Source organism: Ceratotherium simum, chromosome 17 (assembly GCF_057802395.1).
Source record: "Ceratotherium simum simum isolate JZ-2026a chromosome 17, ASM5780239v1, whole genome shotgun sequence".
Lineage (NCBI taxonomy): Eukaryota > Metazoa > Chordata > Mammalia > Perissodactyla > Rhinocerotidae > Ceratotherium > Ceratotherium simum.
The window spans coordinates 52,412,672-52,437,837 of record NC_141916.1 but is presented as its reverse complement, the minus strand read 5'-3'; the positions used below and the strand labels follow the sequence as shown (position 1 = coordinate 52,437,837).

The window sequence follows — 25,166 nt, the reverse complement described above, 5'->3', positions numbered from 1 at the left end:
GGGCCTACTGAGGGAACAGGACTTATCTGAGGTTACCTGGTTACTACTAGAGCTGGATAACAATGCGGTTTGTCTGAATATTGTGTTTCTTTTACTTTTTCCTATAAACCATTGGGTAAACTTTATGCCTGCCTATTGAAGTTCAGGTCTGAATGCCCTTAGGCCCCAAATTAGGCTATTCTAGAATCCATTTGCACAATAATCTCCAGACATTTTGGTAAGTGGTGATGATGAAAGAAGTAGCAACAACTCAAGGAAACTCAGACCAATGATACCATTTCACATTAAGTTGTCTAATTAATGTGTGGGGGTGGGCTAACCCCAATACTACTATCAGTGAGTAAGTAAATGAGACACTTTCCAGCCCCACCTGCCAACTGGACAACTGCATGAAAAACTGAATACGGGATCACCAGTCCAAGTTCTATACCTGGTGTACTCCTCTCTAGCCTCAGCCTCAGCTTAGTAGAAAACATTTTGGGTATTTATGTATTGCTAGTAGGATTGTATAATTCTTGGCTCTGGAGAATTTCCTAGGACTACAGAAATTACCGTGATCCTTCTCGTAAGGAGGAACTGCCAGGCAAATGTTAGGACAATCCAGCAAAATAGATAAAATAAGAGTAAAGAGGATCGAGTAGATAAATGGGGAGTTAATCAAGGAAACTCTTGAAAAGAGAATAAATGAAGTTCTATGACTAGTGAAAATAGACAATGATAGCTTCTTCCACCCTAAGATCTATCTCAGACAGATTCAATAGTAAATATTATTAACCTAAAGTTTATGTTCCCTTGAAATTGCATGTAGAATGTTTGTATATGAGTCACATGGTCATCATTTATTTACCATGTCTATGATATTGGGAAGCAGCAAAACCATGCAATAATATAGACTTTGTATTTTATGTACTGAAAAATGACATAAATGTTAATTAGTCTGGGTGAAAAATCAGAGAGTAGGGGCAAAAGCTAGACACTGCCAAGCGATTGTTTTAAGAAATACTAATGTCTATGGGTTAGCTGACAATGGATGGACAAGGAGTTCCCTCTTCTTAGAGCATTCCCTTCGTCCCATCCACACATTCTTCTTTCCTCTTCCTTGGTGATCACAGACCGCTAGGTCTCTGCAAATTCACATTTTCACAGGGAGGAAGTCGGAAGTAGTTGGAGCGACGGAGTCGCCTTGGGGGTAGACCAGCCATTTGACGGCAAAGTTCATCTAGAAGAGAAGCAGAGCATGACGGGATGAGAAGGCAGGGAGATAACAAGGGCTCATGTTTTAAGAGAAAGAGAAGACTGCAGTGTGGGGTCGTGAAAAGGTTGGAGAGAAATAGATCTGGGTTATAACCCCAGCTCTGCCGCTTACTTATTATTTGCTACTTGGTAGAAAGTTTCTTAACTTTTCTGAACCTCGCTATCCATTTCTGTAAAATAAGCATTAAAATACTTGCCTCAACAGTGTAGTTGAGAGTATTGAAAGGAAATAATGTATGCAAAGTATCTAGCACAAGTGGTCAGTAAATTTTAGTTTCCTTTATATACCTAGCACCCAATTCTTCTAATCATGGATTTATTAAATAGCAAAAAAATGAGGTCCAATCACTCAATATATATTTAAGTGTTTACTATGTGCAAAAAGCTAACTTTAGTAACTCCCCTGAGACACTTGAAAGTGCCTAGAGTCCCAAATACTCATCCTCAATCTCTAGGTGCTTCCCTTGCAGGTGGCTTGCACAGAGCCGATGGGGGCAAGCAGCAAGTTTCCTTCTGCGAAGTTCACTACAGGTCTTACTCAGGAACTCAGCTCGAGGCGGGCTGCTGAGTCAGAAGTGGCTGTGTCTGTGGTGCCTTTACCAACCACAGCCATCGTTTGGGGCTGGCCATGGGGAAGGTGAGAAGTATCTTTGTTCCCACTATGCATGGCCTATAACCACACGCTTTGGATGCTTTTAATTGTTTTTAAAGACTTTCTACCTTCCTCTACTTCTGAAATTTCACAATAAGTAATGTAAGTGGTTCCTGGAATTGGTGGACTGTTTATAATGTGACCAGTTTCTAAATGTCCAGTCTATTTTTTATTTATAGGCCCTATCCAAACATGACTGTCTCCAAATTAGTGGGTTTTTTTTTCTTTTTAGAGTTATGAACATGGCTGCAGACTAGTAGAGTCTATGGTTTGTAATGGCTGACTTGGCCTTTTCATCTAGAACCCCATGAAAGAACTTCAAATCAGCCAGAGCTTCAGAAATAGAGGTTGGGGGTTACAGTCTAGTTGGAAGGATATCTAGGGGTACTTTTCTTAGGGTTATGTTTATATATTAAGCATACTTCTTTACTTAGATTGTTTATTTGGGGTAGCTTGGCGGACCAGGGCCTGATGCAAGTTAAAGGGATGGCCTAAAGCCCTCCTCCAAAGCTGGACCTTTGATCCATGACCTTCGTGTCCCTATTTACCTCTCCCCTAACTGTCTCTCTCCACTACAAACCCAGACAGCATCTTACCTTTCATAACTTCATGTTCTTTACAGACAAGACGGGAGCAGATCTCATTGTTGATGATGTACATCCGTCGTAAACTGCCATGGTCCCAGTGTTGTGGTTAAGGACGGAGACAGAAAAAAACATTGAGAGGGAGGACGAGCCTAGGCCTCTATGATGTGTCTTCAACACCTATATTCCCCACTCTTCCCTAAAAAAGTTCTCCCCTTTTTTTCCCTCCAGAGGAATGTAGGTTATGGAATGGTCTTAATTACTCTTCATAACGACTGTTTGCACACTCCATCTACAGTTAAGCTTAATACTCCTTCCCATTATTTTCTACCTTCAGAGTTGAATCTCTTGCTTCAGCTTTTTTCTATGAGGTAATAAATTCAAGGTACCAATGTTTCCCTCATGACTTTCCTTTTTCCAGCCATCTCATTCATCTGCCTTCTTGGGTCTAGGTCTAGGTCAGTTCTCCATAAACCTCAGTCCCGACTCTAGGTTCTAGCTGACACCTTCAGGAATAGCTTAGGAGGGTTATGCTAAAAACTTCTGCCCCACGAAAGACTGAAATTTCATAGTGGCTGCTCATTAGTTACTGACACAAAAACACTACCATGGAAGATGCTCTCTGGGTATTCTGGGATTCCTTACCTAGTAAAACATAACTGATGAACGCATTGCTTGACTGGCCGATGCACAGAGTAGAGTCTTGTGCAAGCAAATTTCTCATCCCGGCACTCTGAAGAAGCCCCCAAATAGGGAAAGGCATAACAATAGGAGAGGCACAAACAAAAGATTAAAGGGCTGGAGGAGGAGGGATAAGAGTGGGAAAAAAATACAAAGTAGTCTCTACAGAGGATCATAGTAAGTTGGGGCATGTCCTTCATGCTCACCAAAGCAGAGCAGTAAGAAATTGGCTAAAATGAAATTAAGGTGTTTCCCTACCTGGAAACAGGAGAGCATTAAATAATCTCTGAGGGCTCTTCTAGGAAAAAGTCCTTCTAGGGTTCTCTAGGTGGCAATATGAAATACCAAATTGAAATCCTGATAATCCCATTCTGAAGAATGAGAATTCTTAGATGGGCCACTACTTCTCTGTTCCAGAAGTTTTCTGTACATCAGAATTATCGCTACATTAGAGAAAGCAATTTTAGCCATGACATCTATAGCAATAGTGAGTCCTTGCAGTCACTTCCCAACGCACTAACCACCAAATAAAGTCTAAAGGTAGTTAGGGAGAGGACTGTTTCAGGACCATGCGATAGAGGTCCCATCTTTTCCCCATGACTTTTAGGACAGGAGCTCATTAAAAAAAGGAGGTGGGGATAAGGGTACTAAAAATATTCTTTGAGGAAGAATTGGAAGTAAACTAGAAGATATACCAAGTACCCTCCAAAGAACAAGGAGGTAGGAATCCTTAGGGAGAAGAAAAGCTTAAGAAAAAGACATGCAAAAGACAATCACACCTGTGGTGGCATTTTTATCCTTGGGCGAGGCTGGAAGGCAGAAATTTTATTCAGTTATTACTAGTTCTAGAAGTCATTACCTCTGTAACTCACATTGCCTCACTTGAGACCCACGTGGGACACCCATAAATAGGAAACAAATGAGTTAATAACTCTTTTAGCAACTTCTAAAAGAAAACCGATAATGGGCTGTTTTGATCCACAAAATTGAAGAGATTTGGAAGTTTGGATGGGAAATCTGATTTTGCCTTTCTCCTTTCTCTCCTAGAGAGTCGAGAAATTCATTGTATTTTGAGTATCTTTATGTTGTTGACAAGAAGCAAATTTAGCAGGGATACAAGGCAAAGAGCCATATGCCCAGAAGAACTTCATCCTAGAGCTAAGGAGAGAAAAGATTATTATCCTGCAGAAGCTCTTCCTCATTAAAGAAACCTTTTCCCCTATAAATTAGATACATCATCATGGTTCTTTGATAAAAATTTTTGAGTAAAGAATAATGAGAGTCATAGCCATAGCCAAACCTAACCTAGGAGCAAGTTAAATACGGCCTAGTTTGTAGCATGGAGAACAGGTCAAGGAGTAAGATGAGTCTTGAGGGAATAGTCTAACCATGGGACTTATCTGTAAAGATGTCATTGGAAGAGTTGCTAGTAGGATACTATAGGAAGTAGGCTAGGTGATCACGTCTATTCTAGGGTTTCAATTGCAGGTTTACATGCTGAGAATTCTCAAACTTATACTTCTATCCCAGATCTCTCTTCTAAGCTCCAGACCTATAAATCCAACTGCCATTTTATGGAAGAGTTCCTGGATTTTTCAAAGATCCCTCAAATCCAAACTGACTTAATTATCTTTCCCTTCACGATTTCAAGTTGTTCTTCAGTGAATGGTACCACCATCCACGCAATAGCCACCATCTACCTAATACAAAACTGGACATCATCTCAATAGTCCCCTCTCTCTTACAGCTCACATTTAATTCTCACTACCTCTACCTTAGTTCAGGCTACCATCTTTTATTGAGACTATTGCAACAGCACCCTCGCTGGTTTTCCAATTCACAAATCTGATTAGAACCCTTCTTTGCATAAACCACTCTCTGATTGGTTTTCATTTCCATTCTAATCTTTTGTCCATTTTGTCTTCTTTCCCTAAAAGCTCTTCCCCCTTCTATTCACTTGATTCACTTCTACTTGTCTTTCAAGAAGCAACTTAGCCAATGTGCCCTCCAGAAAAGCCTTTCCTAACTCCCAACACTGAATAGAGGCAAGGACTCTTTTTGAGTCTTCCATAGCTTCTTTTGCTTATCCTGATTATAGCATTTTGTGAAACTGAATAAAGTTATTTGTTCATTTGTCTAGCTTGTCTGTTAGACAAAAGATACCTAGTAGAAGAAAATCAGCTTTGTTCACCTTTATATCTCTGGCATCTAGTAGCAGGTTTTCAGTAACTATTTGTTAAAAATAATCTAGTTTCGATCTCCTTTTCTCACGTCCCACCACTTGTTCCTTGTAGTTTTTGCCCTAATCAATTAAAAAACTCAGTTTCCCCAATGTGTCAAGCTCTACTTTGCTTTTGCATCTTTACACATGCTGTTCCTTCTGACTGGAATGCCCATCCCTACTTGACTGCCTGGCTTACTCCAGTTCTTCCTTCAAGATTCAGTTTAACCATTGCTTCTTCTAGAAAGCTTCCCTTTATCTTTCCCAACATTTATTTGTTTATATATTTGTCTTGCCATTACCTGTCCAGTCTTGGAAACTTTGAGGGAAAGAGCGCATCTTGGTATTTTATAGATCAACACCTAGCACAGTTCCTGCTTGTTAAGGCATCAAAAATGTCATTAATTTAAATTGAACTGTTGGAAGAACGTGCTACATAAACTGTAGTCCTGTCTATTTAGGATCCTTCAGCAGCTGTACTGCCTTCCATAATGGGCTCTGCGGAAAGCCCAGAACTGCCCTGGTGGCCCTGGGATCCCACATCTGAACTCACCCAGGTCATCTGTGGAAGGCTCGATATCAGCCAGAACTGAAAAGGCACAAAACAGCAGGTGTGAGGAGGGCTTTGAATCGGTAAGGGGGAAGGCAGAGTAGAAAAGGGGGAGTGGAGATATCAGGGCAAGGTCAAGACTATGGCTGGGTGTATCGTGTCTAAGAGGACAGAGTAACTGAAGTAATGGTGAATATTTTTTGAGTATTTGGCCTATTGACATTGTACTAATTTCTGAAATCCTTCATTATCCACGCCTTATTTTAGCTGTTAATCCACTTTGTTTCCTCTCTTTAGAGGAGTAGGAGACCTCTCTTTGCTTTCATCCCACTGTCACTGAACAACACACCTACAATCCCTATATCCCTTTCCGAGAGATAAAATATATGCTTAATTCAAGAGCTGGAATAAATATTGTGAATATTAACAAGAATCATTGCCATTTTTAAAGAACTGTAGTAAAACCTACCTGTTTCATCTGTAGAGGGATCGTTCACCAGATCTGCAAAGATAGCAACACAGAGAATGAAAAATGCAGGTAGGAAAAGTAGCCAAGAAAAGCAGGATAAAGGGATGATGATCTAAAAGGAGGCAAGAAAGATTGAAGTGTAAGGATGTGGACTCAGGCAAATATAAGGGACCATCTCAGAAGGAAATGGAAGAGAGAAAGAGATTGGGCACATTTATAGCATCAGAGGCATCTAAGATAGACAACAGGGCTCTGAATGAGCTCAGAGCCTCCAACGACCTCTTTCCAAGTCTTCATTCTTCTGTGTACAGACATCATCCTCAATCCGTCTATCACCAATATGAAAGCAAAGAAATAAACAAAAAGCGTAGCTTACTAGGATCTTCTGTGAATGTTTCTGGAGTTGCTTGAGTCACATTGTCTGAATAAAAAAATCAGAGAATGTTTTCTGAGCATTCTGTCCCCCTCCTGCCCTTGCACTCCCAGTCATTGAAATTGACTAGCACAGCGGCCAACGCATAGTAAGCATCCCACAATTGTTTTTCTTTGCTTGCTTCTCAACCAAAGTCCTTTCCCCTGTAACCCAAACAAACGTCACACTTTCCTACTTCCATGAATATAGCCACACAGTCCTAGCCTAGAATATCCTTTTTCCTTTGTCCGCCTTATCTACAGGAATCAATGAACTGCATGCCCATCAGATAATCTTCCACAGGCATCCTCTTTCTCAATTAGACTTTGATAAGCATTGGACTGCAGGAATAACATTATTTTATTCTCCTAGCAGATAATAATACATATAGCTAATTTGGGTTTGCTCTGTGCCAGGCACTGCTTACATCTCTATTTTTACAGATGATAAAACTGAGCACCAGGAGAATAAATAATTTACCCAAAGTCATACAGCTTGTTAATAATTACAGTGGATTGATGACTTCTTTGCAATACTTATTTAAAATGAAATTTTCTACGCCAAAGACATTGTGATTTTTATATTTATAATTTTGATATAATTGGATATGTTTGCTGATATGCTTATATACAATAATTTTCACAAAAGGTGGTGTTGATAGGTTTCTGATGCTCAGGGAGAAGTGAGGTGAAGAGAGAGGAGAGGAAATGCCGATGTTAGTAGAGAATGCCTTGCATTGGAAAGAAAAGGCAGGTGGAGAAGAAATAAAAATCGCCCAGGTTTGAAGGTAGAATCTATTAAAATAAACTAAGAAAACTGAATTTGAAACTATAAATAATATCACCTCCTAAAACAAATTGTCTTGACTTTAAAAAGCAAAATAAGAAAGCAGTGTTAACATCTATATATTTAGCCAATATCCCATCTATAATTATCCTTCATTGTAGACGGCTGATAGTCATAATCCATTTTACCCACTAGGGGTCAGCAAATTCACATAATTTGCTTTGACTTTTTTTTTTTGAAAACTTCAAGGTCTAAACGGCAGATTTAAATCTGGTGAGAATAGCATTTTTACAAAGCCTGTCAGTTATTGATCATTGCAGTAGAGGCAAAACACGAATAAAGCATCCTGAAAGAATTGTCCCTGCTTACTGCTTACTTTATCCTTTCAAAAAAATTTTCAGATAGAAAGTCGTCAGATCTGACAAAAGAGGCTTTTGATCTTTCACACTCAATATAAGCTTTCTTCTTCCAGAACAAATTTTGATAAAAGCAATCCAAGTCTGTTTCAATTCCATAGGATATTTGAAAAACCACTGGCACGATTCATTCCAGAGCCTGGAAGAGGGGAGTGGAGCCTCCCCAGGGTGTAGCCCCGGCCTGCCCTGTTTCCCTTCCTCCAGCTGCATCCAGTCCAGCCAGGCAGAGAAACAGAAGTGAAGCAGTGGGAGAGCAAGAGGGTCAAGTGTATCCTAGCTGTCTCCGCAGGTTTCATGGCAGAGTACTGCTTTTCTGCATATGCCTCAGTTTACCCACTACCCACCTTTCCCATGAGCTACCACTGCATAAGTGCTTATCTGGGATTCATGAATATTCTCTGAAAAGGAATCTTAAGGAGATCTTTTTATCATATCTTATAATATTTCTGCTAGAAAAGCATCATAAAGTTATAAAACAGGACTGGACCTTAACCAGCCCAGAGAAATGAATTTGGAATTTTGCTTTTGCTAGTGCTGAATCTGAAACAGGTTCAGAAACTTAGAGATTCAGATTTCTTTACCCACAACAGAGAAAAAAACTTTTGTTTCTATATTTTTATCTTCTGTATCAGGACACACAGCAGGAAATTATATTGTGCCCCAGTGTACACATATAAACTAAAACAAGTTTAATAAGATAATACTTTACTCTTGCAATGTACTCTGTTTTTATTTTAGTCTGTCCTAATTCATTAAAAAATACCAGTTGTGACCCGCCAATTTGATTTTATGACCCATTAATGGGTTACCTACTGCCGTGCTCTCAAGTGTCAGGAAAAAGCAAGAGATAAATTATAATTATGTTAATTATAAAAAAAAAAATAGGGCTGGCCCCGTGGCTTAGCGGTTAAGTGCGCGCTCCGCTGCTGGTGGCCTGGGTTTGGATCCCGGGCGTGCACCGGCGCACCGCTTCTCTGGCCATGCTGAGGCCGTGTCCCACGTACAGCAACTGGAAGGATGTGCAGCTATGACATATAGCTATCTACTCGGGCTTTGGGGGAAAAAAATAAATAAATAAAATTATTAAAAAAAATTATAATTATGTTGACTGTCTGGAGGCGGAGTGGAGATGTTGATCAGAGTTTCCTTCATCAGGCTAAAGGAAGTGGTCTTTGGAAGCCAAAACTGTTGGGTTCTGTCCAGTTGTGCCACAATTTTGCTGTGGTACTGAGATAACTTCTCATCCTGTCTTTGCATTTTAGTTTCTCCACTGTTACGTGGATAGGAAAATGCTTTCTATTAGGGTTAGTGGGCGTATTCTGAGTGAGATAAGAGATGTACCATGAAGAGTGAAAACAAGAGGTGGGCATAGAGGAGGTCTTGGGAAAGACATTTCAGTAGGAAAAAACAAAGAGAGACAAGAAGGTTCTATGAATGGGATAACAGGATTGTGGAAACTGGTGAATTCAATCCTATTTCCCACACCTTGGCAGTGTATCTCTCTGTTGTGTTACAGATTCTTTAAGTCTCACCATTCAGCTACGTTATCCTAATAAGAAACCCAACAGAGCCCAGATCCAAGGGTTCACTTACCTCCTCGTTGACCATTGACCCCTAGCGGTGTCCAGTCTGTACCAAAAGAAGGAGAAAAGGATGTGAGTGACTCCAGCTCTATACCCCAGAAAGCTTTTATGAGATGAACCAGAAAATGATGGGAAAATGGTTGTACTTTATCTTTCTGAGCTTTATTTCTCTATTGCTCAAAATAAAATTACTCAGACCGTTAGTGCTACACACAAACGTGGAAACACTCAAGAAAGACAACAAGTCTTGGGAACAAAGCCCTGCTCTGCTGTGCCCTGACTCAGGATGACCTTCGTCCTCATTCCCAGAAGGGGTGGGGTCCTGTCGCACAGAGAGGGCCAGCAGCCTTTCTAATGTGTTCTGTCCTTCTGTCTCATAAGCTACGCTATTGAACAAGGAAAAAAATATTTTTTCACAGTCTGTATCTGGCAGAATGAGAAAAAAATAGAGCAAGATTTCTTTGAAGTCCAAGGTTCACATTTATTGGGGTGGCCAATCTTCTAGCTAGATTCTGTGAAATCTGTGCAGATCATTTTTCTTGCGTGTATAGATATGGTATGTATTTTTTGTGTGCATGTGAATATACTAATGTGTACGCTGGTGCTGGTGTTTGTTAGGTGTTAGTGTATGTACTCCCACTGTCTTCCTTCAGGATTTAATTTTTTTTTAAATTTATTTTCTTCCCCCAAAGCCCCAGTAGATAGTTGTATGTCATAGCTGCACATCCTTCCAGTCGCCATACGTGGGATGTGGCCTCAGCATGGCCGGAGAAGCGGTGCGTCGGTGTGCGCCCAGGATCCGAACCCGGGCCGCCAGCAGCAGAGCACGCGCACCCAACCACTAAGCCACGGGGCCAGCCCCCTTCAGGATTTAAATTTGGTCCAGTTTCTTATTAGGTGGTCTCTGTTTGTGTATGCATTTGCATATCAGCTTCTTTTTCCTTTGGTATTTGTTTACTTGTATATCTACGTCTGTGACCCTCTTTTGGTTAATATGCACTTGTGTCTCTTCGGTTAGCCTTAGTTTCGTAACTCTCAGGATACCTTTTCCCAAGTCTGAGGGCATCTCTATCCACGTCCCTGCCCTTTCTTCTTTGACACAAAATTTGTTCTTTTCTTCCCTTTGTTAGCAATTCTAGAACTCAATAGCAAGCATCTCTCCTCCCATTCCCCTGAGCCTCCTTCCATCCCACCCTCTAACACACACCTCCACACACATGTACAGCTGAGGAGCTGACATTTTAGGGAGAAAAGAATAAAAGGTAGGGACTCACCAAAGGGGATGATGAGTGCAGTGAGAAACAGCAGCACCGTGGGTCCCGAGAGCAGCATATCTAACAGGGGTGGTGGGTAGAGGAAAGATTGTAATGCTCAGGGGCACATCAGCATTTCCGTTCCAGGCAAGGATGTCTGGAGGCCCTGTCTCTTTGTCTTCCCAGGAGCTTTCCTGGTCCCCCAAACCCTTTCTGTCTTTTCTTATCTTTCACCCAACGTTTATTTCTCCTTAAAATTCTATTCTTTGATCACCTACCATCATTCTCACTCTCATTACTCTTTTCTACCAAGTCAGAGGAATTTTTATATTCTAAATGGTCCACCTTTGCCCCTGCCCTTGGGCCTCTTTCATCCCTAGTATCTAATCTTCCTTTTTGATATCTGTCTGCTTATCTTGGTGTCTCCCCTCATTTGAATTCCATAGATAATTGGGATGTCTGCTCAATTCTAAGTTCAGTGACATTCCCCATTGCCTCCCTCCAGCCCTTTGATACACACACACACACACACACACACACTCCCTCTGTCTATTTAGGGTTTTGTATAATCAAATAACTCACTGTCTCTGGTCCTCTGCTCTTTCCACCGAGTCCTTTGGCTGCTGAATGTGTCTCTCTCCTTCTCACGCTGTTCCTACTTTGGCTGAAGAATAAGATGAACAGGGCCACTCCCTGGGAAGGACTTCAAATTTGGCCTACTCTGAAACAATGAGATGAGGGAAAGCGAAGGAGAGAGAGAGAGAGAGAGAAAGCCAGGCTAGAGGAGTACAATGAGGCTGGAACGAGAAGGGGGATGGGAATTTGCAGTCACTCACACCCTCATTCCTAAGATTATGACCACATTGGTGAGAGATGCTGCTGCTCCCTAAACGAGCTGGCCCAAGCTCATATATGCCTTTCTTCTATGAGCCTAGTTTTCCTCTCATGGTCTGGCCCCAGCTCCCTTTTTCCTTGGGTTCCTTCTTACTTAAATAGCTCCCTCTCACCTTGGAGTGTTTACTGCACATCACCAGAACCTGTTTCTATCTCTCTGGCTATCATCCATGTTTGAATCATTTCTCCATCCTCCTTTCTCACTTTCATTCTTTTAAATGTTCGTCTCTTCAACACCGACAAACTCCTTTGTATCCCCGTATTTCTCTTTTTTCTTTGCCTCTTTCTTGACCCACATATTCAGACTCTTGTTTTTTTCCCCTGGGAATCCTATTTATTCCCCAATCCAAGCAAACACAGACACTACATGAATTTCATCCAAGAGAAGGGCTGTCTGTCTTAGGGTTAGGAAAGGTTGAGAAATACAGAACCCTCCAAATTTGTTTTGAAATATGGAGGAGCTCTGTGACAGGAGATGCCAGACTTATGCCGTCTCTTGGCTTTGTTTAAGCTTATGCTAAGAATCTTGATTTCTAGAATCTTAAGGACAAAATGCCATCAGAAGCCCAAAGGAAATTGGGAGCCAAGGTCATTCTGCTTGCCTTATTTGCCATCGGTACTTTTCCTCAGATCATGTAATATGTAGATAACTTTCTCGGATCCAGGAGTTTTAACGCCTTTGTATTTGCTCTTATTCTTAGAGACACTAGTGGTTGGACCATTAAAACATCTCCATTTTGGAGGGACTAGACTTGAATTATAGAAACTCACATTTGATGACTGGTTGACCTTATGTGCACTAGAAGTGTGTGAGTTTCAAGTTATCTGTTAGCACCTTTAGTCAACATTGTGGGTCTCCTTGATGAGCTAGATTAGAGAAGAGTAGGTAGACGGAGGGAGCAGGTCGTATTACTAGAGTACAGACTAGAAGAAATAAAAGGAGAAGGAAGAGAAGGAAAAGAAGGAAGGAAGGAAGGAAGGAAGCTAGCTGTCTAGTTGGAAGGGAGAGCTATAGACATGGTCAGAAACAAGCAAATAGCACCTCTAGTTCCTCCGAGGGAACTATACGTGTTCCATCTCCGAGATACATGGATTCTGGTCAGTTCTCAGAAGAAATCTGAGTCCAAACCCAGCTCTTCTGATCTCCCTGGCCTAGAACTTGATCTTCTCCCATCTGCTCCATAGTGAGAGTGCAGAGGCTGGAAAACAGATGTGACTCTAGTCTGGGGAGAGTCAGGGAAAGAAAAGGCAGGGAGGTGGGGGTGGGGAAAGAAACAAAAAAGCAGATGCAAAGCAGAAGTAAGGCAGGACATATAATAGAGAGCCTAGAGCAAGAATCATGTTTTCCATGAAGCTCAGACCCACGGAGAAACTGAACTCAGGCCAATCATTTGGCAGGGAGAGCAATGACCTCAGTGTGCTGGCCTAGCTGGAGACTATAGGAAAGTCTCCCCAGGCAGTAGGAGGGGGCACTCTCCTGGGGTCATAGGAGGGAGTCTGAAGTTAGAGCAGTGAAAACAGGAACAGAATGTTCAGAGCAAAGCAGAGGGGGAAGACAGGCAGGGAGCAGCAGCTTAGAGGGAAAGGAGAGGGAGCAAGGCGGAAATTGGCAGAGGAGCAGAAAGCCCTGTCTGTTCTTCTTGGGCTTAATAGACGTTCAAGAAGGCAGTTTGTTTCATATTAGTCTGGTTACTGTTTTTCTTCATGGCAGCTATGGTGGCCCCTTTCTTCTGGCACAGTTCCCCATTTGCCTTCAGAGCCTAGGCTTGCATCCCAGGTTTGGAGAACCTCAGATTTCCTATTCTCAAGGTGATTGGGTGAGCCTCTGTTCGATTACACTATCAGTTTATCATTGAATTACATCACGTCAGAATCAGCACCATTAGTCAGAAATGAGCAACTGCCATCCAGAGCCGTTAGGCTGTAATTTTCTGCGGTTCTCCCTGACGCTGGGGAAGTACTCCCTGGCAGCAGCCCATACTCCCGTCTGACACGGGGTGCATCTCCTGTGGGTGGAGAACACATTCTCCAGCAGCAGGAAAGTCCTCCATGGAACTGACTTGCAGATGCAGAAGGCAAGCTAATGTTTGAGCTACCTAGGAAAATTTTAGTTTTCAGAAAAGGTCTCCAATCAATGGAAGATAAGTAAAGTACAAAGAAAGAGAAAGGAGGCAGAGATGCGAGACAGCACGCTGGCTTTATTCATCTGTTTATTGGCCTGTAAAGAATACACCCATTAGCTGAAGGCCTCTGGGCAAATGTACAGAAACGTTATTACTACAGTCCCATCCAACGAAATTAAATCCAGGGCCTAAACACAAAAAAAATTCCCATAAAAGGAAAAAAAGGAAAGAAGGAGGGTTGTATGAGGTGGGGAGGGGGAGGAGGGGGAGAGAGCAGTGTGTGTAGAGGAATGAGGCAATAAAGTAGTGACAGCCAAACTTAAAAGATGGCCTCAGTGGAGGACTTAGGAGCCAGCAGACATATGTCCTCAGAAAACTCTCCGCTTCTTAGTAACCCATGCCTGCTCTAATACACTGTTCTTCATGGCTCTGTGCATTGCACTTTCCGTTCTTTCCTTTTTGAAATATCCTTTTCCCAACTCCAGTAAATAAATGCTTATACATCCATCAAAATCCAGCTTAGATGCTTTCTCTTCCCAGAAACCTTTCCTGGTCCTCTCTGCTTCTGAAGAGTTAACCACTCCCTCTCCTGAGCCATTTCTTTGTTTATTTTTATAATTCTGTCATCAACTATATCATATTCTTTCTTTTACATATCTGTCTTCCCGACTAGACTGAATGTTCCTTGATCGCAAAGGCTAAGTCTCACTCATCTCTGGCTGACATAATGATTAGCACATAACAACTCAAAATTTGGTCATTTGAATTGAGTTTAGATGACGACTTGAAATAGTAACTTCCTATTTCGAGATAGCAACATTCAAAAAATTGAGTCAAATGCAAAGAAATAGAGGATAAAGTTCCAGAGAAGAAAGTACTTTGAGAGAATATAAGGAGCCCAATGTATTGCAGTGACACGAGGGGAAGAGAGTGAAAGGTAATAGGCGGAGGGATTAGGCAACAGTTATTCCAGAAACAAAGGAATTTTGGCACAAAGGCTATAAAATCAGTTCATGTAAAACATGTGTAACATATCTTATGCCAATTAGTGCTTCTGCCGCATTATTTTGCTTTCTATAAATTTTCTGATGGCGCTGGTGGTCTTGCAGTGTTACACCCATACTGTCTTGACCGTGTAAATGTAAAATGATGTAAAATGCTTGATCCAGGTTCAAGATTCTGTTAAGCTTCCTGAAAGACAACCCACAACAAAAGATTTTAAGTAACTGATAAAACTGGCTATAGACAAACAAAATAGGATAAATACTAGAAATTCATTAATGTGCGGGAAATCTCCATCTTCTCATTCGACCCATCAGCAAACAAACAAAAACAGAGAAAGCCTGAAATTTGCAAATATGGAAAAAACCCAGGGAAGTTCAATGTACATAACTATTAACAAATAGTAATAGCTAATATGATGATTAAATTCAGTACATTTATATGGTTAATATATATGTATATCTTTATAGATTATATGTGCTAAGCAGCCTGCAAGATGGCGCCAAAGATCCCCACCTCCTATTCTTTACCCGCTCATGTAATCCTCCCCACTTGAGTGTGGGCTGGATTTAGGGACCACTAGCAAATAGAATATAGCAGTGGTGATGTGGTATAGCTTCCCAGATCAGAGGAAGACTCTGGTCTCCTTCCTTCCTTCCTAAGGAGACTCTGGTTTCTAGCTTGGTGCTCCCTCTTGATTTCGTGCTTGCTCGTTTGCTCTGAACACAGCCAGCTGCCATGCTGTGAGCATCCTCTATAGAGATGCTCATGTGGCAAGAACGAATGTCACTGGCCAATAGCCAGCAATCTAAGACCTGCCAAAAGCCATGTGAGTAAACTTGGAAGTGGATCTTCTCTGCAGCCCCAGCCGACACCTTGCCTCTAGCCTTGTGAGATAACTCTGAGCCAGAGGTACGAAGTTAAGCTGTGCTTGGATTCCTAAACCACAGAAACTTTGGGAAAATAAATTTATGTTATTTTAAGCTACTAAATAGAAAACTAGCATGTCCATACACACTTATTTTATCTATTATATAAATGTAATAACATTTATACAGTTATAACTATATATTATATAATAATGTGTAATAAAATTGATACAGTTATATTAATATGAAATACTATAAATTAGATTTTCTTATATGTTAGACATTAATATACACTAGTTAGTAATAATAGTTAATGTTTATGGATCATTTACCATATGCTAGGCACTGTGCTAAAAAATAAGTATGATTATGCTTCTTTAGAAATTTGTAGATTCGTAGGAAAGCAAAGACAAAAAGGAGAGAGATGAAAAGAAAGAGATAAAGGAGAAGGGACAGAAGAGAAGGGAGGGACATGGACAGTAAGAAGGAAAAAAAAAAGGGCCGGCCCCGTGGCTTAGCGGTTAAGTGTGCGCTCCGCTACTGGCGGCCCCGGTGCGGATCCCGGGCGTGCACCGACACACCGCTTCTCCAGCCATGCTGAGGCCGCATCCCACATACAGCAACTAGAAGGATGTGCAGCTATGACATACAACTATCTACTGGGGCTTTGGGGAAAAAATAAGTAAATAAATAAAATTATTAAGAAGGGAAAAAAAAAGGAGAGAGAAACACAGAGAGAAGATGGGAGAAGGAGACAACTCATGTGGAAACCACAGAATTATCCTTTAATATTCACTATGAATCAAACCTTTATACAATTTAGTACCACAACTTACTTGAAATGTAGAAAATCTGATAAGGGACCATAGAAAAGAATTAAACAATTAGAAAATCTAGTTTGCAAGAAAAAAAACTAAAGGAATTTAAGTTATTTGGCCTGGAGAAGTAACCTGAAGGAAGAATTTAATAATTTTTAAATATATACTATTTTGAAGTTTTTGGTAAGTTTATATTTACCACTTTCACAAAAATTAGGACAGAATAAAATTTAATTTTAGAATTTAGTTTAAATTGTGTCTTGGAGTGACTTCCTGAATAAATGACGGTGAATAGTTAAAATTCATTTATTTATTCAACAAACATGGAGAACTTTCTATACTCCAGCCATTGTATTATAGGCCATTGGAATATAGCAGGAAAAAACCCAGACAATTTGCCTTTATATTGCTTACATTTTCTAAAGAAAGCTATGGAAATTCTTTCCTTGGAGATAGACTTCTCTCTAGTGACTTTGCATTGATATATTTCTAGAAAGAGAATGATGGACTTGATGACCAGTAAAGGTTAGAACTGAATCTCATCATAGGGAAATTGGAATTTGTTGTTCAGTGGTTGCATTTTCTGGTATAAGAGTGAAGGAGGCTTATTAGAGATGAGAATGCTGATGGGCAGAAGTATAGTGCTCCTCTTTCAAACGCTGTTTACAGATTGGTTATCATGAACCTTTGATATCTTTCTACTTGAAGATGCTTCTCTCCAATTCTCTTAATGGTGTTGTTTAAAAAACCTTACCAAAACTTAGTGATTTAAAAGAACAACAATTTATTACTCTCCATGATTTTGTATGTTGATCAGGCAGTAATTTCTTATATAATTTTTTATATACTTTTTAATAATTCTGCTTTACATGGTGTTGGCCGAAAGATTCAAATAGCTTCTCACTCAAAGTGCCAGTTGGTGCTAGCTGCCAGCGGGAATCTGATGGGGCTGCTGGCAAAAGTTTTCTTCCATGTAGTATCTACCTCTGACTCACTTGGGCAGAGGGAGCATGCCAAGAAGCAAAGGCAGGAGCTGCATCTCTCTTAAGGCTCAGCCTCAAAAGTTACCCAGCATCACTCTCACACGTTCTATTGGTCAAAATAAGTCTACAGGGTCAGTTCCAATTTAAGGGAAGGGGAAATAGACTCCGCCTCTTGATGGGAGGAGTGGCAAAAAATGTGTAGGCATCTTTAATCTACCACAGTGCCTCTGAAGTTCAACTGAATCTTTTCAACAGACTAGATAAGTGCTCAACAAGGAGCATTTGTATTTTGCATTTCCGTGAAACCTAATTCACATCTCTTCACAATTCTAAGGAAAGGCATAGTAACTCTCTGGTTTAAAACCCCTGAAGACTCCTCATTATCCTTATGATACTGTTGGAACTTAGTATGGCATGCGTAGCTATTTATAGTATTTTTATCTCTCATCAGCATGCTCCAACCCACCACCCTAATACATTTGCACTTTGCTTTCCAGCCATACTGAATTACTTGTAGTTGTGCAAAAGCTCCAAACTGTCTCTTGCTTCTAAAGCATTGTACATGCTACCTTCTATTTGCAATACCTCCACCATAAACCTTACTTCCCACAATCCTTATGTACGGCAGGCTAATTTCTACTCATCCTTTATAACTTAGCTTGGGTAATATCTTCTTTGGATTGTTTTCCAGAGTGTCTCCACTACACTGAGTGGCTCATTGCCGACAGACGCTTTGTTCACTGATGTATGCCCAAAACCGAGCACAGGGACTCGCACAATCTGCATCGTAAAGACGCGCTGACTGTGGAGGACAGAGGCTGTAGTTCCCATAACCGGACACAAGAGGGCAACAAATAACTTCTAGACCAGTTTTGCAGTCTCGTTGCTTTGTCTTACATCCCATTTACTATTCCGCCTGACTGTTATGTAGTTTATGTAGCACGACTCTGGAGCAATGCCTGACAGGATGGAAGATCCTAATGACTCAAAACTGTGCCTCATTTGTATTCTGGTTGCATTCTCAATGCCAGGCACTTCACTAAGTACTGGCAATTAAAAAAGATGAGTCAGACACAGTTCCTACATTCAAGGAATCAAGAATTTAGTGGGAAAGAGAAGTGACTCTGAACTTTTAAAAATTGCCCCAACATGTGAGGAAATAAGTGATTTAACTCGTTTTCATCAGTAGCAATGGCTGCTTAAGATAGTGGAAAGGTTAGCTTTTTGGGGGGCAAGTAAGATAGAAACTTAGAGTCATCTAGATGGCTGACTTGTTTGAAAAGCACGATCACCAACTCAGCTAATTCTACCCCAAGTAATTCTAGGATGGCTGGAGAAGCATGCCCCATCTTAAGCCCATCACCTTTTATTTTTGTGTTTTAAATAGACTTTATTTTTTAAAGCAGTTTTGGGTTCACAGCAAAATTGAGTGGAAAGTACAGAGAATTCCTATATAACCCCTGCCCCATACACCCACATTCTTCCCTGCTATCAACATCCTGTACCAGAGCGGTACCTTTGTTATAACTGATAAACCTGCATTGACACAGCATTATTACCCAAAGCCCAGAGTTTATGTTAGGGTTCACTCTTGCTGTGGTACATTCTATGGGTTTTGACAAATGTATGACATGTATCTACCATTATAGTATTATACAGAATAGTTTCACTGCCCTAAAAACACTCTGTGCTCTGACTATTCATCACTCCCTCTCCTCTAAGCGCTGACAACTGACCTTTTTACTGTCTCATAGTTTTGTCTTTTTCCAGAATATCCATGGTTGGAATCATACAGTATATAGTAAAGTATTATCATGCAGTATGTAGACTTTTCAGATTGGCTTCTTTCACTTGGTATATGCGTTTAAGATTCTTCCATGCCTTTTCATGGCTTGATAGCTCATTTCTTTCTAGTGCTAAACAATATTCCATTGTCTGGATGTAAAACAGTTTTATTATCTATTCACCTACTGGAGGACATCTTGGTTGTATGGGGGATCAGAATTTGCCAACCCAAAATGTGTCTCTTGGCTTGAATATTTTTAAGAACAAAGGACTCAGAGAGAACCTTTGACCTTCCCCCTAACTACCTAAAAGAATTTAAGATAGAGGGCCTGTCCTAGGAAGGAGCTACCACCCTAGATAAACTAGGTGTGGTAGTCAGGGAGGAACCTAGCAAGGCCTATTTAATCAAAGTTCTCCCCATGTCCCATTGTCTCTGCAAGGCATGGCAAACATTTGTTTACAAACATTTGCTTTTCCATCTCCAGGTGAATTGCCTTCCTTCCCTTTGAAGTCCCAAACCACTACTCCCAACATCCTCCTTTGTGTTTAACTGAAGATGGTGTTTAAGGTGGTGGCTTCAGCCATTTTGGCAAGTTACTCAGTTTTCCTGGGTTTCTTCCCTGTATACATGTTATTAAATTTGTTTGATTTTTCTCCTGTTACCCTGTCTCATGTCAATTTAATTCTTAGACCAACTAGAAGAGCCTAGAGTGTAAAGGAATAGTTCTTCCTCCCCTACACTTGCTTCCACATTTGGGCAATTATGAATAAAGCTGCTCTAAGCATCTGTGTGTAGGTTTTTGTGTGACCATAAGTTTTCAATTCCTTTGTGTAAATACTAAGGAACACAATTGCTGGACCATATGGTAAGAGTATTTTTAATTTTATAAGAAACCACCAAACTGTCTTCCAAAGTGGCTGTACCATTTTGCATTCCCACCAGCAATGAATGAGAATTCCTGATGCTCCATATCCTTACTGTTGTTTCATGTTATCATTGTTCTGGATTTTAGCCATTCTAAAAACAGTGATATCTCATTGTTTTAAATTCATGTTTCTCTAATGACGTGAAGCATGGCATTTTTTCATTTGCTTGTCTGGTATATTATATCTTCATTGGTGAGGTATACATTCAGATCTTTTGCCCATTTTTAAATCAGGTTGTTCATTTTCTTAATGTTGAGTTTTAAGAGTTGTTTTTATATTTTGGATAAAAGTCCCTTATCAGATATGTCTTTTGCAAATATTTTCTCCCAGTCTGTGGCTTTTTTTCTCATTCTCTTGATATTCTCATTGTTGTGTTTTGTTTTTTTTTATGAGGACGATTAGCCCTGAGCTAACATCCAATGCCAGTCCTCCTCTTTCTTTTGCTGAGAAAGATTGGGCCAGGGCTAGAATCCATGCCCATCTTCCTCTACTTTACATGGGACGCTGCCACAGCATGGCTTGAGAAGCAGTGCCTCAGTGCACGCCCAGGATCCGAACCTGTGAACCCCGGGCCGCCGAAGCAGAGTGTGCGCACCGCGCACACTTAACCGCTATGCCACTGAGCCAGCCCAGTCATCGTCTTTTGCTAAGCAGAAGTTTGGAACTTTAATGAAGTTCAGCTTATTAATTATTTCTTTCATGGATCATGACTTTGGTGTATCTAAAAAGGCCATTGCCATAGCCAAGGTCATCTATGTTATCTTCCAGGAGTTTTGTAGTTTTTCTTTTTACATTTAGGTCTATGATACATTTTGAGTTAATTTTTGAGAAGGGTGTAAAGTCTGTGTCTAGATTTATTTTTTGGCATGTGGCTGCCCTGTTGTTCCAGTGCCATTTGTTGAAAAGACTGTTTTTCTCTGTTGTACTGCCTTTGCTCCTTTGTCAAAGATCAGCTGACTGTATTTATGTGGGTCTATTTCTGGGCTCTCTATTCTGTTCCTTTGATCTATCTGTCTATTCTTTTGCCAATACCACACTGTCTTGATTACTGTAGCTTTATAGTATGTCTTGAAGTCAAGTAGTGTCTGTCCTCCAACTTGGTTCTTCTTTCCTTTTGTGTTGACTCTTCTGGGTCTTCTTTCTGCCTCTCCATATAAACTTTAAAACTGGTTTGTTGATATCCACAAAATAACTTGCTGTGATTTTGATTGGGATTGCACTGAATCTATAGATCAAATTGGGAAGAACTAACATCTTGTCAATATTGAGTCTTCCTATCTATAAAGATGAAGTATCTTTCCATTTATTTAGATTTTCTTTGATTTCTTTTCTCAGAGTTTTGTAATTTTCCTCATATAGATAATAGCACATATTTTCTTAGATTTATACATAAATATTTCATTTTGTTGTGTGCTGTGACGTAATAAGTAATATATAGTGGATCTTTGCCCCCTCTCCCCGTTTCCTGGTGCACAGCTCCTAAAACCCTTGGAATCTCAGAAGTAAGGTGTCTTTTTCTATGCTAATGAGATGACTAGTGGTTAGGGGCCCCAGGATAGCCTCAGGATGGATGCTGGTTGCCAGGGAGAACCAACCATGTGATTAGAGGGCTGGAACTTTCAGCCCTATCCTCATCTCCAGGAGAGCGATAATTGCTAATGGACAATGATGTAATAAAACATCCCCATGTAATAAAGCCTTCATAAAAATCTAAAGCCTTCATAAACAACTAACTGAAGGGAATCAGAGAGCTTCTAGGTTGGTGAACACATCCAAGTGCTGAAAGAGTGGTGCACCCAAAGATAGCATGGAAGCTCTGCGCAATCCTCCCCCATACCTTGCCCTATGCATCTCTTCCATTTGGCTGTTCCTGAGTTGTAGCCTTTATAATAAATGGGCAATAATAGGTAAAGCACTTTCCTTTTTTCTGTGAGCCATTCTAGCAAATTATTGAATTCCAGGAGGGGGTTGTGAGAGCCCCTGATATAGCCAGTGGGTCAAAAGTACAGTAGGCAGGACTTATAATTGGCATCTGAAGTGGGAGCAGTCTTGTGGGACTTAACCCTTAGCTTGTGGGATCTGACACTTAACTCCAGGTAGATAATGTCAGATTTGAATTGAATTATAGGACACCTAGCTGGTGTTTGAGAATTGGTCAATGTGGGAAAAAATCCACAATTTTGGTGTCAGAGGTATTGTGAGCAGAGAGGAAATGGAAGTTTTTCCTTTCAGGAGCTAATATAAATGGTATTGCGTTTTCAATTTCAAATCCCAGCTGTTCATTGCTGGTATATAGGAAAGTTGTTGAATTTTGTATGATAACTTTTTATTCTACAACCTTGCTCTAATCCTTTATTAGTTCCAGGAGGTTTTTTGTGTATATGGCAAATCTTTCAGATTTCTACATAGATGATCAGGTCATCTGCAAACAAAGACAGTTTTATTTCTTCTAGTTAAATTGTGCACCTTGTATTTCATTTTCTTTTCTTATTGCATTAGCTAGACTTCTAGTATTATGTTGAAAAGTGATAGTGAGATGGGATCTCCTTGCTTTCTTCATGATCACAGTGGCAAAGCTTCTAGGATCTCACTTTAGTATGATGTTAGTGTTTTGTGCCAGTCTTAGACTATCAATAACCAATGTTGTGGTTGGACTGGTGCTTACAGTTCTTATTATGATTGCAAGATGCTCTTCAGTAATAACCACCAGGAAACTTTGAAAAAATAAACATTTATTACTTACAGGACCTGGAAATTACACAGCACACCTGGGACCACACAGCGAGGTTGTGGGTAGAGAGAGAAAGCAAGTGCATGAGCCTGGCATTCTTCTTGAATTGGTGTAGAGGATGGGGGCCTAGGGGTTTCTTGGGCTCACTCTTTATTGGTAGATTTAAAACATAAAAGCAGGAATTTAAAGCACAGGAACAGAAAAAAACTGAGTAGCCCAAATGGTCAGTTGTTGAAATCAACCAAGATCTCTAAAACAAAGGAGCCTCAGTGGAGGGGAAGATGGTCCGCTGGCAGTGTGTTTATTTGTGATAGCCCTCTTTGAAGTGGATACCTCTTTGAAATGGATGCCTCGGCAATCAAAACTTAGTCAGGCACTTGCATTACAAAAAAGAGAAAACCCAACTGTCAGGGTTTACACTACAATCCACCCCGTGATGCTGAGGCATCAGAGTCAACGGTGAGAACACTAACTGCCTGGGTAGCTGATATGCTAAAAGTCAGGGGTATTGGACATTGTAATCCAGAAAGCACATATATAAATGGGATAGCAAATCCTACGATAATTATACAGACAATAGTCTGAAATCTGGTCCATAGCCATTGTCCCAAACTTAAAAGGATCCCACACTGCAACTAAGTCAGTGATCTTGGGGGCCCTAGGAATCTGTTCAAAGATTTGGGTAATGTGAAATATTTTAATCTTGAGTCATCTGGTGTAAATAGGTTTGAACCTGTCCTGAGTTTTTAGATCACTCCATATCTTATCACACCAGTCTCTTAGTCCTGAGAATAGGTCAGTTCAATTAAAGATTGTGTCTCATTTCAGGAGGTGGTGATGTAGGGTGGCTCCCGAAGTTAGGCCTATGGTGCAAACAATCAGGTTTAATTTTTTTTTTAAACAATTTATTTTATTTATTTATTTTTTTCCCCCAAAGCCCCAGTAGATAGTTGTATGTCATAGTTGCACATCCTTCCAGTTGCTGTATGTGGGACTCGGCCTCAGCATGGCCGGAGAAGCGGTGCATCAGTGCACGCCTGGGATCCAAACCCTGGCCGCCAGCAGTGGAGCGCGTGCACATAACCGCTAAGCCACGGGGCCGGCCCAATCAGGTTTAACTTAATAAGAGGCATTTCTATGGAAACAAAAGGAAAACCATGCTTAAAGATTGGAGCAGACTACAATCCCCGTTTCTGGGTCCTGAAGGCAGCCAGTCAAGAAGCTGTCTAGACATCCGGCTCAAAGCGTTTTTAGATGGCATGAGGGCAGACAGTGGCAATCTGAGAGATTTTCCTGGATTGCAGTTTGAATGTCTCCGGTGAGCTTTCTGAGTGGTCCATACAGCCACAAGCATGAAGGTGGTCCATATATTTGCTGTTATGGTGATTTCTCTGAAGCTTGAATTAGGTCGTGCCACCTTAGCTTGCAGGGCTTTGGGAAAAGGGAAGTTTTAGTTCTCAATAATTCCAAGTCATAAGGCTGGGAGAAAAATTGGAAACTTAACTTTAGAGAGTTGTGGCCAGATATTAGAGGAAACAAAAAAGAATTTAGCATCCAATCAAATTTACAAGTAAATAACGAAATCTCAAGGAAGTTTACAGGACTAGAATCTGATATCCACAAGAGTATTATTGTTTCTCTTAAACATAACTTTTCTCTCTATAACCACCCCCACTTCTACTCAAGATAATTAGAGTAAAAGTAATTTGTTTGTAAAATAAGTCTAATTTTAATAAACTTTTCTTCATTATTTACATAAGTACAGCAAGAATGGTGATTGATCACATAAGCTTTTTAAAATCTGCTTTGCTGGAACTTTTCATAAAGAATTTTCAAACTGAGCTTTTAAATGCCTCTCAAGGCCAGGAAACCAAGCCATGGACTTGTATCAGATTCCCCTGCAATATCTATAGATTTGGTCTATAGATAGACCTCTTCTTGAGGTCTCAAAAATTTCCTGAAATTCTTGCACTTGCCAGGAAATGAACTTTCTTACTCATCTGTTAAAGCTGCCAGGAACCCTGTAAGCAAGGCACCAACCTGTTTTTCCAAAGGGCTTTATTGGCTCCATAAATTCAATCACATTTTCTTAAAGTTGTGTGGTCATATCTGAGGCTATGTGTGTCTCTCTGAAATAGGACATTCCAGTCAAATCCCTGGCAGTATAACCAAT

At 40.5% G+C, this 25,166-nt stretch overlaps 1 protein-coding gene across 4 annotated transcripts; it reads right to left on the bottom strand.

Annotated features, from left to right (window-relative positions):
• Positions 1 to 879: 879 nt before the first annotated feature.
• Positions 880 to 11,621, bottom strand: MFAP5 (microfibril associated protein 5). 4 transcript variants are annotated; one of them, XM_004438656.3, is made up of 10 exons: positions 11,444 to 11,620; positions 10,883 to 10,942; positions 9,619 to 9,654; positions 6,788 to 6,832; positions 6,412 to 6,444; positions 5,946 to 5,981; positions 3,951 to 3,980; positions 3,136 to 3,223; positions 2,503 to 2,576; positions 880 to 1,219 (listed from the first exon to the last, which is right to left on the bottom strand). In XM_004438656.3, exons 2-10 carry the CDS (start codon positions 10,938 to 10,940, stop codon positions 1,107 to 1,109), a joined length of 513 nt encoding a protein of 170 aa, XP_004438713.1. In that variant the 5' UTR covers positions 10,941 to 10,942; positions 11,444 to 11,620; the 3' UTR covers positions 880 to 1,106. The 4 variants fall into 4 exon arrangements, with proteins under 4 accessions (XP_004438713.1, XP_087298918.1, XP_014649494.1 ...); XM_087442792.1 differs by lacking the exon at positions 3,951 to 3,980 and having other exon boundaries at positions 11,444 to 11,621; XM_014794008.2 differs by lacking the exon at positions 5,946 to 5,981.
• Positions 11,622 to 25,166: the final 13,545 nt, after the last annotated feature.